The sequence below is a fragment of the Cnephaeus nilssonii genome (genome assembly GCF_951640355.1).
Source record: "Cnephaeus nilssonii genome assembly, chromosome: 10".
NCBI classification, from domain to species: domain Eukaryota; kingdom Metazoa; phylum Chordata; class Mammalia; order Chiroptera; family Vespertilionidae; genus Cnephaeus; species Cnephaeus nilssonii.
Genome location: NC_137081.1, coordinates 29789981 through 29805999, shown reverse-complemented (window position 1 = coordinate 29805999; position 16019 = coordinate 29789981). Strand labels below are relative to the sequence as shown.

At 41.6% G+C, this 16019-nt stretch overlaps 3 protein-coding genes across 8 annotated transcripts in view; all 3 read right to left on the bottom strand.

Moving 5' to 3' along the window:
• The window catches only part of LOC307106290 (nuclear body protein SP140-like protein), a 54089-nt gene extending 47521 nt beyond the window's left edge, over positions 1 to 6568 (bottom strand). For all 3 annotated transcript variants that reach the window (XM_079782648.1, XM_079782649.1, XM_079782650.1), the window contains exon 1: positions 6474 to 6568. In XM_079782648.1, coding sequence (XP_079638774.1) covers positions 6474 to 6505 — 32 coding nt within the window. In that variant the 5' untranslated portion in view covers positions 6506 to 6568. The remainder of the gene's footprint in view (positions 1 to 6473) is intronic.
• Positions 6569 to 9185: 2617 nt separating this feature from the next.
• LOC307106298 (nuclear body protein SP140-like protein) lies at positions 9186 to 10966 on the bottom strand. The gene is made up of 3 exons (XM_079782670.1): positions 10666 to 10966; positions 10298 to 10441; positions 9186 to 9575 (listed from the first exon to the last, which is right to left on the bottom strand). The coding sequence occupies exons 1-3, from the start codon at positions 10720 to 10722 to the stop codon at positions 9465 to 9467; spliced, it is 312 nt and encodes a 103-aa protein (XP_079638796.1). The 5' UTR covers positions 10723 to 10966; the 3' UTR covers positions 9186 to 9464.
• A 3456-nt stretch (positions 10967 to 14422) lies between these two features.
• Positions 14423 to 16019, bottom strand: part of LOC307106288 (nuclear body protein SP140-like protein) — a 39200-nt gene continuing 37603 nt past the window's right edge. The window contains exon 15 of one of the 4 annotated variants that reach the window (XM_079782645.1): positions 14423 to 15549. In XM_079782645.1, coding sequence (XP_079638771.1) covers positions 15466 to 15549 — 84 coding nt within the window. In that variant the 3' untranslated portion in view covers positions 14423 to 15465. The remainder of the gene's footprint in view (positions 15550 to 16019) is intronic. The other 3 variants (XM_079782644.1, XM_079782643.1, XM_079782642.1) reach the window with 3 other exon arrangements.

Genomic DNA, 16019 nt, shown 5'->3' with positions numbered 1-16019 from the left:
CCATGCACACTTCTCTTTTCTCATTCTTCACTAGCCAAATTTCTTTTCTGTTCTTTCTTTCTTATTATTGTTGTTTGTTTGTTAGTCTGTTTTTTTATTTTATGCTTTTGTTTTTCCTCTTCTCACTTATCTTCTTCTACTAATAGCTTAATTAGCTTCAATCACTAACTCAGGCTTATCTGCTCTCTATTCTTCTTTTCCAAAAATAGATGAATACATAAATAGATAGATTAAAGAAAGGGAAAATATATATATACATACAAATTTTCTTTATATATATATATTTAATATATATTTTAATTATTTTTTTCAATTATTATTTTCTATTTTTTTGAGTATTTTGTTTTTTACTTTTCTTCTTAGACACTCATTCTCAATCTACCTCCTCTATACTGAATTGTGTCCATTTCCCCATTCATTCAATTCCTGTACCTTACCTTCTGGAAATAAGCTCTGCCACTTCATATTCAGCTTCCCTCCTTCTTTTCTGGGTGTTTGTTGCTTGCATTTTTTGGATTAGTTGGTTTTTTTTTGGAGTTTTCTCCCCATATAATATATTTTCCCCATATTTTTCCTTCTTTTTCTTTTCTCTCTTACCTTTTTTCCTTTTTTCAATATCATTTTTGTGCTTTTTCCTCTCCCCTAATTCTCCTTTCTCTGGTGGTCACCTTTATTTAGGGTTATTGGTATCATGAATACATTTGTGTTTTGTGCCCTTTGTGTTGTATCTTGTCGAGTTGTATTTTGTGCCTTTAAGTCATGGTAGAAAGTGAGCCACATAACCAGACACCCTGAGAGGAGTGAAAATGGGAAGACAAAGAAATAGCCCCCATACGAAAGAAAAGAAGGAATCACCAGAAACAAAATGGAGGCAAGCAATTTGTCAGAGAAAGAATTCACAGCAATGGTCATAAGGACACTGAAAAGGATGAAAGACAAATTCAACAACATGTGTAAGAACCAAGAGAAAATGAAGAACCAAGAAGAAATGAAGAATGACATAGTTGCAATAATGAACACAATAGAAAGCATCAATAGTAGCTAGAAGAAATGGAGGACTGCATCAGTGAGCTGTAGGAAAAAACACCCAAGCAGAGCAGCAACTGGAAAAAATAAAACCCTTAAAAAAAGGAGGAAATTACAGGGAACTCATACAACTTAATAAAAGGAAGATAAATGATCCAATAAAAAAGTGGGCAACGGACCTAAATAGATACTTTTTGAAAGAAGACAGAAGGAAAACCAAGAGACATATGAAAACATGCTCAAAGTCACTAATTATCTGAGAGATGCAAATCAAAATGACAATGAGGAAATCATGCTGCTTTGACTTCTCGTCCAGCTGACTATTATCAAAGTCCATCCCTCTGTGATCTGATGTCACCCTCAGCAGAAAGTAAATACAGAAGATATGACCTTTGTCCCTATTCCATAAAACAAAAACGCTGGAATGTTAGGTTTGATTGAGCAATTGAATCCATACCCCTCCCCTGGGAACTGACTTTGTATACTGGGCCTCTAGTCTATAATAATAAATGTGTAATATGCTAAATAGACTGGACAGCCATATGACCTTCCAGAAATCATTCCAGACATCCTTCCAGACGAAGCTGCCATGGTAGGGGCCGAGGCAGAGGTGGTTAGAGGTGATGAGGCAGGCAGGCAGAGGCAGTTAGGGGTGATCAGGCAGGCAGGCGAGTGGTTAGGAGCAATCTGGCAGGCAGGTGAGTGGTTAGGGGTGATCAGGCAGGCAGGTGAGCAGTTAGGGGCAATCAGGCAGGCCAGTGAGTTGTTAGGGGTGATGAGGCAGGCAGGCAGAGTGGTTAGGGGTGATCAGGCAGGCAGGCAGATGAGCAGTTAGGAGCCAATGGTCCTGGATTGAGAGGGATGTCCAACCGGCAGTTGGACATCCCTTGAGGGGTCCTGGATTGCGAGCGGGTGCAGACTGGGCTGAGGGACCCCCTTAGTGTGTATGAATTTCATGCACTGGGCCTCTAATCCTATATAATAAAAGGCAATATGCAAACAGACTGAATGGCAGAACAACTGAACAAGCAAACAACCGGTCACTATGATGTGCACTGACCACCAGGGGGTGTGCATGGAACATAGTGGGCATTGGCAGCAGGTTGCAGAGTGCAGAACATGGCGGGCATTTGCCATGGCTAGATGGTGGAGCAGGTGAGCAGGGGCACCAGACCAAGATGGGACACTGGTCACTGTCATTAGGGCAAGCCTCTGGTGGTTACTGAAAATTCTTTGCTCCCACATGCCGCGGTCCCTCCCGGCATTCACACCTGCTGCTGGCATGGGCCCTGCTCACACCCGCTGCTGGCACTGGAGCCACTGCTCACACTGACTACTGGTGCTGGCCCCACTCGCACATGCTGCTGGAACCTGGTCCTGGTCCCGAATGCTCAGCGCCGTCAGCAGGTGCGAGTGGGGCCAGCACTGTCAGCACATGGGAGCAGTGGCAGTGGGAGTGGGGCTGCTGGCAGACAGGGGACCAAGTGCCGTGGAGGAGGGACCAGGAGGGGGTGTGGAGGATGGGCTGAGACCTGCCCCTGTGCCCACTGCAGCCTCACTGCCCACACTTCCTTTCAAGGTGCATGAATTCATGCACTGGGCCCCTAGTTTGTAATAATAAGGATGCATCTATCTTATAAAACCAGTACTATAATAATTTTTTGCTCTAAATTTGATAAGATATAAGCTGCCATAAAATAGTTAAAAGACAAGGAAGTATATTTATAAAGTTCAGACTACATAGCAAACTCTCTCTTATCATTAAAGAAAGGACAATCACCTCAACTGATTACATTGGCCCAAAATAAACCAGCAATTGACATACCAGGCAATTTACTGTAAATGGCCAATAGACACAAAAACCTGTTTAACCACCCATGTAATCTGAGAATGCAAATGAATAGGATGCATCCCTTATCCAGCACCTCTGTGAAGTCTGGGTGTGGAAAGTTGGCTCATGACTAGAGGTAGCAGAATATAGTGGTTCAGCCATTAGGAAGAAAATCTGGTAAGATCTATAAACAATTAATTATTAGTATCCCTTACCTCAACAATTTTACCTTTTGGTTTTTGACATAGGACAAACACTTGTACGTATGCAAAAAAACAAAGAAATGTGTAATTGTTATTTATTGTGATTTGTTGGTAAGAGTAAACAACTGAAAAGAACATAAATGGTTTAAATGGAACATAATTTAAAAATTTTGGTATATCATTATGTAATATGCAGCTGTTAAGAACGAGGTAGATCCAGATGTTTATTAAAGTGAAAAGACATCTAATAACTAATATTAAAAAAATTTAAATGTAAAATGCAGAATGGTATATACCAAATAATCTTATTCAACAAAAAACGAGACATATATTATTTTTTAGAAAAATAAGTTACATGTGTAAATGTGGAGAGAAAGACATAAAACACTATGCTCACAATATTCAACAGGACCAGGATTAGAAGCTGCAGTGGGTGGGTGGTGAAATAGAACTTTTCCCTTCTACATACATCCATGTCATTTGAAATTTTATGACCAAGATTGTGTAATGTGTTTCTTTTGTATTAAAAAGATATCCAATCAAACATATTAAGTAATGTTATTTCTTACCCATTCCTAGAGAAAAAGACAGAATTTTTAGCCTTTGCCTTCTCAAAGATATAACTCATTACAAAGCAGAAATTCAGGAGAGAAACCAAGATAGTGGCAAACGTAAACACCTAAACTGCTGCCTCAAACAACAATTTCAAAACTACAACTAAAAGACAAAACAGACATCATCCAGAACCACTGGAAGGCTGGCTGAGTGGAAATTTTACAACTAGAAGGAAAGAGAAAAGCACACTGAAACTCAGTACAGGAGCTGCAGGAGGCAGAGGTACTGAGACTCGCGAGTGCGGAGAGGACTGGCAACTGAGTGCGTGGATGGCATTCTAAAGCGGGAGGGAGACAAAAGCTCCTGACTGCGCTGAACTCCAGTTCCAGGTGAGACTCTGGGGACCCAGACTCAATAGGTGCAAAACTGGACTGTCTGGCAGCGGGTGGAACTCCAGGACGGCTTTCTCTCAGAGGTGCTTGCAGCGATTACCAAAGGACACTGAGACACAGGGGCCTATTAGGGCAGGGCTGACAGTAAACCAATGCTGACTGCTCTGCCCTGAGACTCTATCCCATTCAAGCTGAGCACAGAGGCTTTTACAAGTCTTGTCTCATAAGGGTGTCTCCAGCACAGAAGTTTTCCCATCATAGACACAGCTGATCCTCACAGCCAAATGGCCTGGAGGTCAATTCCTCCTAGTGATACCAACAACAATTAAGGCTTAACTACAGTAAGACTGTGCACATAGCCCACAAAAGGGTGCACCAAGAGTGTCCACCTCAGGTAACTCTGAGGCTGAGCCACTGGGCCCTATAGGACACCTAGCACACAAAGCCACTCTATCAACTCAGGGAAGCAGCCAAAATGCAGAGACAAAGAAACAGGTCACAAATGAAAGAAATGGAGGAAAGCAAACAACTGGATATAGCGTTCAAAACCATGGTTATAAGTTTTTTCAAGAATTTTCTAGAAAAGGCTGATAAATTTAGTGAGACCCTCAAGGATATGAAAAAGGACCAACTAGAAATTAAGCATACACTGACTGAAATAAAAAATATTATACAGAGATCCAACAGCAGACTAGAGGATCACAAGAATCAAGTCAAAGATTTGAAATACAAAGAAGCAAAAAACACCCACTGGAAAAGAAAAAATAAAAAAGAATCCAAAAATATAAAGATAGTGTAAGGAGCCTCTGGGACAACTTCAAGCATACCAATATCCAAATTATGGGGTTGCCAGAAGAAGAGAGAGAGCAAGATACTGAAAACCTATTTGAAGAAATAATGACCAAAAACTTCCCATACCTGGTGAAAGAAATAGACTTACAAGTCCAGGAAGCGCAGAGAACCCCAAACAAAAGGAATCCAAAGAGGAACACACCAAGACACATCATAATTAAAATGCCAAGAGCAAAAGACAAAGAGAGAATATTAAAAGAAGCAAGAGAAAAACAGCTAGTTACCCACAAGGGAGCACCCAGCTGATTTCTCAACAGAAACTATACAGGCCAGATGGGAGTGGCAAGAAATATTCAAAGTGATGAATAGCAAGAACCTACTACCAAGATTACACTACCCAGCAAAGCTATCATTCAGAATTGAAGGTCAGATAAAGAGCTTCACAGACAAGAAAAAGCTAAAGGAGTTCATCACCACCAAACCAGAATAATATGAAATGTTGAAAGGTATTCTTTAAGAAGAGGAAGAAAAGAAAAAGTAAAGATAAAAATTATGAACAACAAATACATATCTATCAACAAGTGAATCTAAAAATCAAGTGAATAAAAAAATTTGATGAACAGAATAAACTGGTGAATATAATAGATTAAGGGGCATAGAAAGGGTGTGGACTGATAATTCTCGGGGGGAAATGGTGTGGAGGGTGCGGGAAGAGACTGGATAAAAATCCTACACCTATGGATGAGGACAGGGGCGCAGGTAGGGCAGAGGGTGGGGTGGGAACCGGGCCTAAGGGAGCTATGGAAGAAAAAAAGGAAAAATTGTAATAATCTGAACAATAAAGATTAATAAATAAAAAATTAAAAAAAAAAGCAGAAATCCAAAGTATAGATGAAACTACTCAGGCTGCATTATTCTTTCCCGTCTTGTCTTTCCTCTTCCTCTAATCCAGCGGTTCACAAGCTGTGGGTCGCGACCGCTTTGGGGGTCGAACAACCCTTTCACAGGGGTCGCCTAAGACATCCTGCATATCAGATATTTACATTAGGATTCATAACAGTAGCAAAATTACAGTTATGAAGTAGCAACAAAAATAATTTTATGGTTGGGGGTCACAACAACATGAAGAACTGTATTAAAGGGTGGCAGAATTAAGAAGGTTGAGAACCACTGGTGTAATCACTTAGATCAAGATCCTTGGGGGAAGAACCCAGCCCCCTAGCCAGAGATGGGAATAAGCCCAGGCTGATCCCTCCCCAGTTCAGGTAGGAGATGAAGGCATCCAGAATTTTATATTTTCTAAAGTATCCACTTTGGGACAGCCTAGGTTAAGGCAGAGGGGGCCTGAGGGAAATGAGAGAATTCAGACATCATGAGAAAATAACAAATCACTGTCTCAAAGCATCAGAAACCGAGTCCAGATGGGCTGCCAGCTGAGCAGTAGCTGTAAGACAAGAGTCCTGTGGGTTGTGGCAGCTGCACTCACATCAGCAGCTGTCCCTCTGCAGTTTAAAGATCCAATTCTCTCAGTCGTATTCCTGCATTTCATTACATTGCACGTGAATGTTCTTGTAAAGCAGGATGAGGTCAAGGTTTAGATGAGTGTCTAATGACACACACTAAAGCAGCAGCACAGCCAGACAGAAAGTTAAAGGAAGGGAGACAGAGACTGACCTGGTGCTGAGGTCGCTGCCTCCACTGGCCATCGTCCTGCCTTGGGCCCTTTCTGGGCCTGGAACCCTCCTGTGTCCCCAGCCTGCCTCTAGTGTGGCTGCCCAGCCCTGAGCAGGAAGTGTGTACAATCACCCTGGGAGGGCTCCTCCCCAACGGGGAAATTAGAAGTGAAACTAACTTTCTGAGTGTTTTCAGACATGTCTCCCTCCTTCTGCAGCCCCACAGTAGTTCTCAGCCATCAGGACATGTGGCAGCAGGAATGGAGGACAAGGAGGGACAGGGGAGGAACAGGACCAACCCCGCAAGAGTCCCCTTGCTTGTGCAAACACATGAAAAACACCTGTGAATCCTACTGTCCTCACTGGCTGCAACTTTCTAAGAGGGTGCAGAGACCTGACTCTTTAGGTCTCAAAGTTCAGAAACAGGACTGGAGAAGCAACATTCTCGAGAAGGATCATTTCCACATTTGTTCCCCTGAGTCCAACTTCATCTGGCTGTAAATAAGGATTCTCACCCTATTTCATTTAAGATACAGGGGAAGGTACTACCCTCTCTCCATGTACAGTTTTTCTTTTTTACAAAAGAAGCAAACATCAAATCTGGACAGATTCCATATACTGATGAGAACATTTTTTTTTTTTTAAACAAGAGCACAGGATCTCAGTGTATCCCAAATTCTGCACACATAGGGGATCTCTCTCTCCCTGCCCTGCCTCCTCTCTCATTTGGGGGTAGAAGGACTAGTAAACTGAGCCTCTGCTGAGCACAGCTGTCATCTGCTCCTGACCTCCATGGTGCTTGGGGACCAGACAGAATTTGACACCAATTACACCAGCCTTATCTAGTGTCCCCTCTCTCTCACCGTCCCTGAGCAATAGGCGGACTAGGCCACCACCATGCTGAGTGTTGGCAGCAGCAACAGTAGCGACTGGCCCAGAGGATGAAGACCTGGCACCTCTGCGGATGCAGAAATGGATGGGAGGGGCACCTGGGACCCAAGTGGGAGCACTCAGGCCCCACACCAATGTCCCCTTTTGGGAGGTGGCCCATCAGTCAGCAGGACTCCTGGCCCCCCTGCCCTCCCTTCTTCCTAGGGAGACTCTGAGGCTGGGAGTTCTGTAAAGTTGAGTCTGCTCCTTGGCAGGTGTCCCTGAGCTGATCCTGCTGGAGGGGCCAGGGCTCTGTGCTTCTCTGAGCGCCAGTGCAAAGGATAGCGGCCTGGGGATGTGGTGAATGTATGTTGTTGAGGCTAAGCCCTGTTCTGGGGTTCAGTCTTAGGAATTCTTTTTTGGCAACCATATAAACTATGTCCCCTGATCCAGCTTTTATGAGGAAGAAAGATGGTATTTTGATCCCCATCTGTCACACCTTCTGCCTGGCAATTGTTTTAGAACTCATGTCAGGGTACTTGCGGTGAGTTTATACATAGAATTTGAGGCTCCTCTTGGTGACTTTGGACCTTCTGGGATTTCCCCCTTCATTGCCTGTGAGCATGGTTGCTCTGGCTTCTTCCCTGACTCTGCTGACCAGAAAAAAGGGAGAACTTTCTACCAAAGTTTGAGCTACCCACCCAAGCCTGTGGCTGCTCTCAGAGCCAGGCAATAATAAGCAGAAAACATCTGCTAGGTGCTTGTGAGGTTCACTTTACTTCCAGACTCACCCAGTTTTTGTTCTCTGTAAGCAATGGGTTGGGTAGGAGCTCACTCAGCAGATCAGAAACAGAACTCTCCATCCCCACTAGATGCAGACCAACCCTGCCCACTCCCAAGCCCAGCCTGCTTCTGGCTTCTTAGGTGGCAGTGGTTGCTATGCCCCTGGGCCCCTGTCCACCAAGGAAGAGACATGCCTCTGTGCTCTTCATCAGAGGCACACCTGTTAGGAGATACACAAGCCGGGCTAGGTACATTTTGTACTTCTGTGATCACAAGAGCACACACACACCTACTTAGAGTGGGCTTGTTTCGTAAACAAAATAACAGAACAAGTAATACGCCTAGAAAAGACATGGTTTGTTCTAGAATTTCAGTTGGAGTTAATACTTAGAAACCATTTATACATATGAGATGTAAAAATTGTTGCCAAAAAGCTTAAGAGTATATTTTTCTTTGTTAAAGAAGGACGTTGAGTTATGGTTTTTGAATCTGGTATTTTGTTTCAAGGACATGTTTAGGCAGCCATCTCTTCCCAAGAGATTTGGACCACAGCCTTCCCTCTGCCTCCTACCTGCTCTAAATCCCCAGTGCCTGTAACAAAGGAAGAAAGGGTACTCAACTGTGTATAGTTGAGAGTTCAGGTCATGTTTTTACAATGTTAATTACTTACCTTTTATTTTAGCTTGAAAAACATCCTTTAGCACTTCTTATAAAGCAGTTCTAGTGGTCATGAACTTTCTCAAGTTCTCTTTGATGGGTCTATTTCTCCTTTAGTTCTATAGAACAGCTTTGCTGAGCATTAATCTTCCTTAACAATTATTTTCTTTCAATATTTTATTTTTTTCATTTTTTTATTGATTAAGGTATTACATGTGTCCATATCTCCCCATTTCCCGCCCCCCCACCCTACTCCCATACATTCCCTCACCCTCCAGTGTCTTGAGTCCATTGGTTAGGCTTATATGCATGCATACAAGCCCTTTGGTTGATCTCTTACCTCCCTCGCCCTCCCAAATCTTCCCGCTGTAATTTCACAGTTTGTTGGATGCTTCTCTACATCTGTATCTATCTTTTTGTTCATCAGGTTATAATGTTCTTTATTATCCATAAATGAGTGAGATCATGTGGTATTTTTCTTTCATTGACTGGCTTATTTCACTTAGCGTAATGCTCATCCACTCTCTCTTGATCTGCAAAATGCCTGTTAAGTAATTTTCTGATAGTCTTGTGGGGGCTCCATTGTATGTGACATAGTTTCTTCTTCTTTGTTGAACTTCTAATTTTGTTTTCTAATTTTATTTTGTTGTATGTTCTTGTTTTGTTTCCTGAACATTATTTTCTAATTTAATTTTGTTGTATGTTCTTGTTCTGTTTCCTGGACAGCAAACACTTGCTTGAAATTCAGCTCAAATTGCTCCTCCAGTCTCATTTCCCAGCAAAAGTTATTGCCCTAAAAAAAAAAAAAAAAGACAAAAATAATGACATTTATTATCAGTGTCATCAGATACCTTGCAATTTGAGTATAATCAGAACTCTTGCCTAAAACCCTAAATTACATTAACCAGGTTAAGATTAAAAACTCATGTAGCTATGAGTAATTTCTTTGTCCTAAGTGCATGATTATTTACTGTTATCTAGGTAAAAATGAAAAATCATTACCATACTTGGGGACTCTTACTCGTTTGGTTTGGGTTGTTTTCTTTAGTGTTAATTGGAAATTAAGGTCTGTGTAACTATCAAAATATTACAGATGTCTAAGAACAATCAGTTATCTTCCTTTCATGTTGTCACTTCTATTCCTGTCTGTTAATTATATATTCATTTACATGCAAAGAAACCTGGAGTTTGAAATTTCTGAGAAGTTTGATTGAGAATGTTTGGAGAGAGATAAGAAGCACAATATAACTTTAGGGTGCAATTCTCTTATTTGTTTGCGTGGAGGAGAGAGCACCCAGTGTTCTCAATGGGCACCTCTTGCCTTTGAGGAAAGGAATGAGCTCTCGGGGGCCTGTGATGCTCTATCTTGAATTGTAAAAGTCACTCACTTTTGCATCCCTTGCTTGTATAGGCTTATGATAGGATGAGATAAACTATAAAATTTCCCTACTCTAAAAAATGAGGGCAAAGCCACTCAATGGAAAGAAAATGAAATAGAAACAGGAAGCCACTTACCTTTTTAGATGCCCTGTGTTCCCGAAAGATGCGGTGCATGTCCTGCATAAACCCCATCAGGTTGAGGTAACCCTGCTCCTTTAGCTTCTTCTTGATTTCATTCAGCATCCAAAAATCTGCCATGCATTGAAAATTCTCTATTCTCTGATGAAAAAATAAAATCATTGAGAGAATTTCTGATACAGTACAATGTCTGCCTTCTGTGGATTCCTATAAAATCCAGCTGAAATACATAGTAAGAAAAACAGCATCTCCTGTTCTCACTCTCATGGTTTTCAGATCACCAATCCCACAAGAGCCCATGTCAAGGTCAGATAACATTATGGAGGCCTGTAATAATGTTGTCGTTTTCTTTAATTGTTACTCACATAGTTATCATGTTGAATATTCGGAAACACATTGCTGTCTGAATAGCAATCAAGCATCAAGAGGAGGAACTCACATTTCTACAAGAGAAGAAGGATTTGAATGAAAAGCAGCTTAGAGAACATGAGCCCATATGCATGCACAGCAGAAGCATGGCCACACTAGTTTTCCAGAAGTTTCCTCAAACAGGTATGGCTCTAGGAAATTGACATGTACTGGCTGATTTATTTTTTCTTTTCTGCAAACAAGTTCTGGTGAGTGTTCAGCATGTTGAGATCTGGTCAGAAAAGCAGACTCCCTTTGGTGCCCTCCTCCCACCCTATGACTGTTGACTTCTCACATGCAAGCCGAAAGGAGTGATCTTGGGGTTTGAATTTGACTCACCAGCTACTCCTCCAGCCCCATCTGCCTCACCAGGACTTCAGATTTCCTAAAGACTCCTTCACCCTGCACAAGGTGCAACTCCACGGGCTCCTGAGAGATTTGGCATAGGTGAGCAAGGCAAAGCCCCAGAAACAGCCAATGTCCCTATGGCTGCCACTGTTTTCCTTTCAGGAGTGGCCAATGGGCACAACCTGAGAATCCTCCCTAGAGTCCCCAAGACCTACATGTTGGGTCTGAGCCAATGACCCTCCTCCCATCAAGGGTAGCAACTGGAGTTGAGGGTGTAGAAGTTGGTGTCAGAGTGAGTGGTGGGCTCTCCTTTCCCTGTCTGAGCTGCTGGGAGCACAAGGAGCCCTGCCCACCAGGCCTGAGTGCCAGAGACTGGGCCTTAACCCTTGGGCTCTTGGGCCTCAATAAACCAGTTGAGAACATGGCAAAAAGTCCACGTTTCCTGCCATTTCTGAATAAGTACAGAACATAAACCACTGTCATTTCCACTCCTGTGAACAGGAATCTGTGCTAAGAAAGTTCTGGAAAGGACAGTAGTGGTATGTAGGCAAAGACCCAGCTACCAGCCTCAGCCTTGCAGAAGAAAGAGGAAAACATTACCCTCCAGCTCCAGGTCTTTAAACACATCCCAGGATCATACCATTGGACCCCCCACCTTCAACCCTGCTTCTTCCCCATCCAGACACAAGGAGGAACTCTGCAGGGGGAGTGTGCATGACAGGAGGAAAAGTCCCTAAAGGGAGCTGAGACTGCATCTCACAAACCTCTCAGTTTCCACAGGTGGGAGGTGGCAGTCCCCATGAAAGAAGCTCAAACAAGTAATACAGCAGAAGAGATTTCCTTCATGGCAGCAGACCTTACATACATCTGAACTTCTCAGCTGGAAGGTAAAACAATGTATTCCCAGTGAGACCCCAGAAGGCCACCATTATGAGGATCTAAAATGCACAAGCTTTTGTGAAGCTGGAAGAACACATTTGAATCAGGAAGTATCAGAAACTATTTGAAAAAAAATAAAAATTAAAAAAATAAACTATATTTGGCCATGGTTGCTTTTCTGCCTTCTGAGAGACTCCAGACATCTTGAAAGCATCTTGGGGGTAGTTCTATTGCAGATAGAAACATCCTGTCTACTCCATAGTCTATTGGAGAAATTCCTACCCTCTTGCGACCATCTGAAGTGACACAAATGAGACTGGTTTGAAGACTGGCCCACCCATTGATGAGTGTTTGGTGGAGAGAAAGCGGTCCACTGAGGAGCAGGAGGAGGCAGGGATGACAGCATCCAGCTTTCTCTGCCATGACTGTTTCTCTTTTCTCTAAACATGTGTGGCCCATGCCATCCTTTCATAAGTCTCACTGCTGTATCTTTCATTTCAGCCCCACAGTGATTCTCATCCATCATGACACGTGGCAACAGGAATGGAGGACAAAAACAGTTAGTCAGAACCTGGAGGCCAGAGAAAGAGGACCCTTGAGGAGAAACAGGGCCAGCCCACAGGAATCCCCTTGTTTGTATGTAGACACCAAAAATACGGTAGTAGCTGGAGCTATAGGGCCTGGAACCCTGGAATTCAGGAGAGGCAGTGACAGAGGATCTACACAGAACAAAGGGCATAGCAAAGAGAGGGGTTTCAGAAGCCTCAGTAGGAGCAGCTTCCATTCAGATGTCACTGATAGTCTTATGGGGACTTTCTTGCATGTGATAAGTCACTTTTTTCTTGCTGCTTTTAAAATTCTCTCTTTGGCTTTGACTTTTGACATTTTAATTATAACGTGTGTCTGTGTGGTCCTTTTCAGATTCTACCCATTGGGTCCATTGGGCTTCATGAAGCTAAAAGCCCATTTTGCTCCTCAAACATGGGAAGTTTTTAAGCATTATTGTTTTAAATGGACTTTCTGTTCATTTCTTAACTTTTGTCCTTTGAAATTCCCATAATAAGTATATGATTTTCTTAATAACGTCTCATAAATCCTATAGACATTCTTCACTCTTCTTTCCTTCTCTGAATAAATACTTTTAAATAACCTCTCTTCTAGTTCACTGATTTTTTTTTCTTCTACTTGACTGGATCTGCTGTTAAAGCTCTCTATTAAATTCTTCAGTTCAGTTATTGTATTCTTCAGCTCGAGGACACTTTTATATAGTTTCTTTGTCTTTTTGGTGAACTTCTCAGTTTTTCCTCCCCTCCTTCCCCAATTTTATTGATTTTTCTGTCTATAGTGTCTTGTAGTTCACTGAACTTCTTTCAGAGGATATTCTGAAGTGTTTTTCAGATAATTTATATATCCACATTTCTTTAGGGGTAGTTATTAGAGTACAGTCATTTTTGCTTTTTTAGTGTACTGTTCACCTGAATCTTCATGATCCTTGGTTCCTTGTGTTGGTATGAGTGCATATAAGTCAGCAATGTCTTCTTCCAGACTTTACAGGTCTATAAGCCCCACCTTTGCTTAAGTTTCTAGTAGTTATCTAGTAGCCAGAAATCATCTAGCTTTTTCCTTAGCCAGACTGCTGAATCATATGGCGATATAAAGGGGATTATAACCCTTTTATCCTTCAACCTTTGCAGGTGACACCAACCTCCTTCTTCAGAAATACAATACTGCTTTTAACCTACTGTGTTCACCATGGGAAATTTCTGTTTTAGAGCTTTCTATTTGGTTTCTCCCAGGAGAGTCATTGTTATTTCATAGGTTAAGGAATGAATGGTTAAAAAAAACTGTTTGTGTGTGTGTCTTGATTATATATTTAGGAGCTTGGGAAATTTGTAGATCGAGTGGATTCACCATTAGATAGACATTACCTTACCTCCATACACTCTAACAGGGGACATTATGGTGTCTTGGGTCCCCAAGGTATGAACTCATATACTGTATCAATAACCCTTAAAATTTCTGTGAGTTTTCTTTGTTTTGCATATGTGTTACTTGAATAAATGGCCATATATGCCTGTGGTGAAAAATTTATGGAATTACTATGGTATACATTTGCATAGTCCTTTATTATAAGAATTGCCATCAACAGTTTCTGAGTCAAGAATTGGCTAAGGTCTGGAATGTTTGCAAGGAATGTTGACGCTTCATTGAAGTGACATTTCAACCATCTGATCATCAATTTATAATCTCTTTTGATGAGATATATAAAGTAATATCCTTGTTAACTACTCATGTGTCTTGCCTGTAAGAACAGTATCTTCTAGTAGCTAATTTCTTAGACATTTATGGGCCAGAGTCCCTGGTTGTGATTCTAAGCTTGTTGCCCATTACACAAATTACTCATCTTGCTGTGACAGTTAATGTTGCCTCTTAGCTTCAGTTATTCTGGAGTCCTATGATTTCATTTGTTAGGGAATGCAGCTCTGTAAATTATTCCTGCATTACTCCAATCTACATAGGACAGTCTGGACTGAGCATTTCAAGGATGCAACTGCCATCTCAACAGTACATCCTTTATTGCCTTGTTAAGATGGTGTCTTTGAGGCATCAGAGGACACAGTAACCCCATGGATGGAATTTCCAGTTGTACAGAGTGAATCTATGACATCTTTCTAAAAATACTTTAATGGAGCTTAGAAATAGCCACCTAGACAGGCCGGTGCCGTTCAGTGGTTGAACATCGACCCATGAACCAGAAGGTCAGGGTTTGATTCCTGGTCACAGCACACGCTTGATCCCCAATAGAGGGTGTGCAGAAGGCAGAAGATCAATTATTCCTTCTTATCATTGATTTTTCTATGTCTCTTTCCCTCTCCCCTCCTCTCTCTGAAATCAATAAAAGCAAATTTAAAAGGTTTTAAAAAAGAAATAGCCATCTAACCATACAGTTCTTATAGTTACTATTTCTTTCTTTTTAAATGCTAGACAATTACATCAGTACCTCTTCCCCTACAGGTGAATGTTTATGCAACTGCACTGTTTTAGTACCCCAGGATCTATCAATATTCTACCTGTTACCATATGGCTAGACAGTGATCCAACTCAGAACTCCATGCTGAGGGATGGCTTGCTAAGATGATTACGTGAAGCTGGGTTCCATAAAAGCAAAGCCTGAGATAAAGTCTCTTAATTAAGTGATTTATTGTGAGAATTCTCTCTTATTCTTGTGAGGGATAAGGGAAGCAGGAAGAGTATCTTTTGTTTCCTAAGAGCATGGAGGGAAATGCTAAGCAAGGATGTGGTCATAGCTGGTGATCACAGGAACATGAATCACTTCACATGGTTAGTTCAGACTTGGCACTGGGAACAAACCCCCAGCACAAAGAGATGTAACCTTCAAGTGACTCTGGCTCCATTTGGCCCAAAACAATACATTGGGAAGAAGTGGCATTAGCAGCCAACATTCATAACAGTGGGGGAATGAGAAATCTGCCTGAAAGTGGGATTTTCCAAGGTATCAACAGCATCCATTACACCAGTGAACTGTTCTGATTTGTTTTCTGAATTGCAAAGACTTCTTTGAAATTCTTCTTAAATTCCTCTGAGTTATTGTGCTGGAAAAAAAAAAACACAGACAAACATAATGATGTTCAATATCATGTCATTAGACAACTTACAATTGAAAATGATGAGGACTCTTGTGTTAAACACCTAAGTTACATTAACCAGGTGAAGTTTAGAAAATCAAGCATCTAAGAGTATCTTTTGTTTCCTAAGAGCATGATTAAGCCTTGTTGTCTGAACAGAAATGGGAAATCATTACTACACGGATGATTCTTAGTCATTGGCTTTGGTTTGTTTCTTTTAGTGAAAGTTAGAAAAGTAATCTAAGGCCTTAGTGATAATCAAATATTACAGATGTACAATCAGTGATCTTCCTTTTACATTGTCAATTCTATTCCCCTCTGGTGATATGTTATATGGTTCATTTACAAGCAAAGAAATACGTAGTTTGGGGCCTCTGAGAGGTCTGACTGAGTATATTCGGGGAGAAATAAAAAGGATAACATGACTTTAGAAAGCA